This window comes from Vombatus ursinus, unplaced genomic scaffold, assembly GCF_900497805.2.
Source record: "Vombatus ursinus unplaced genomic scaffold, bare-nosed wombat genome assembly UNPS02014803.1, whole genome shotgun sequence".
NCBI classification, from domain to species: Eukaryota; Metazoa; Chordata; class Mammalia; order Diprotodontia; family Vombatidae; genus Vombatus; species Vombatus ursinus.
This window is the reverse complement of record NW_020954581.1, coordinates 691,503-692,405: the sequence shown is the minus strand read 5'-3', so window position 1 is coordinate 692,405 and position 903 is coordinate 691,503. Positions and strand designations below refer to the sequence as shown.

At 50.1% G+C, this 903-nt stretch overlaps 1 protein-coding gene across 2 annotated transcripts in view; it reads right to left on the bottom strand.

The window, feature by feature from the left end:
- The window catches only part of ZNHIT6 (zinc finger HIT-type containing 6), a 75,242-nt gene that overhangs the window by 73,955 nt on the left and 384 nt on the right, over positions 1-903 (bottom strand). For both annotated transcript variants that reach the window (XM_027873932.1, XM_027873933.1), the window contains exons 2-3: positions 398-871; positions 105-226 (exon numbers count right to left, since the gene is read on the bottom strand). In XM_027873932.1, the coding sequence (XP_027729733.1) occupies positions 105-226; positions 398-871 (596 nt within the window). The remainder of the gene's footprint in view (positions 1-104; positions 227-397; positions 872-903) is intronic.

The following is a 903-nucleotide window of genomic DNA, read 5'->3' as shown; positions in this document are numbered from 1 at the left end:
CTAGGTTCCAATTCTGTATGCCCCGGTCTTCCCATATCTGTCTAGCCGGGAAAATCTCTAATCCACCTCCCTCTTCCCACACACAGATTTCACCCTCATCCTACCTTGACATGGCCAGCTTCCGCTTGCTGCCCACCCGAAGCTCTCTGGGTGGCTCATGTTCCTCTCTCAGCTCTGCTCCATCTTCCCTCACCCAGGCTCCATCCATTTCTTCTTCCTTCACCCCCTGTCCAGACATCATTTTTTCCAACCCCCGCCCACCCAACCCTTTTCCCCCTCACCCAAAACCCAATCACTTCTTCAACTCCATGATCTCCTCCACTCTCCCTTTCCACCCATCTCTTCTTTCTTCACTCCACCCATGTTTCTTCCATATCCTCATCTCCCTTCTACCCACCTCTTTCTTCACCTCCATTCCATCCACTTCCGTCTTCACTTCCATTCCATTTTCCTCCTTCTTCGCCTGTATATTCACATCCACTTCTGTCTCCCTCTCCACCTGAACTGCCTCCTCCTTCACTTCCATTCCTTCCATCATCTCCTTTTCGACGTTTCTCCCATCTATGATCGCTTCCAAAATTTTCATCCCATCCATCAGCTCTTCCTTCACTTTCAACCCACCTGACATCTTCTCTTCCTTCACTGTCATCTCTCCCATTCCAATTTCTCCCACCATCACCTCTTCCTTCACCTCCACTCTACTCATTACTGGGATACCCTCCTCCAACCAGCCCAGCATCTCCTTCTTCATTTGCAGTCGACCCACCACCTCTTCCATTGCCTCTAGTCCGTCTAAGAATTCCTCCTTCACCTCTACTCTGTCTAAGAATTCCTCCTTCACCTCGGCGCCGTCTATACATTCCTCCTTCACCTCTACTCCATCTAAGAATTCCTCCTTCACCT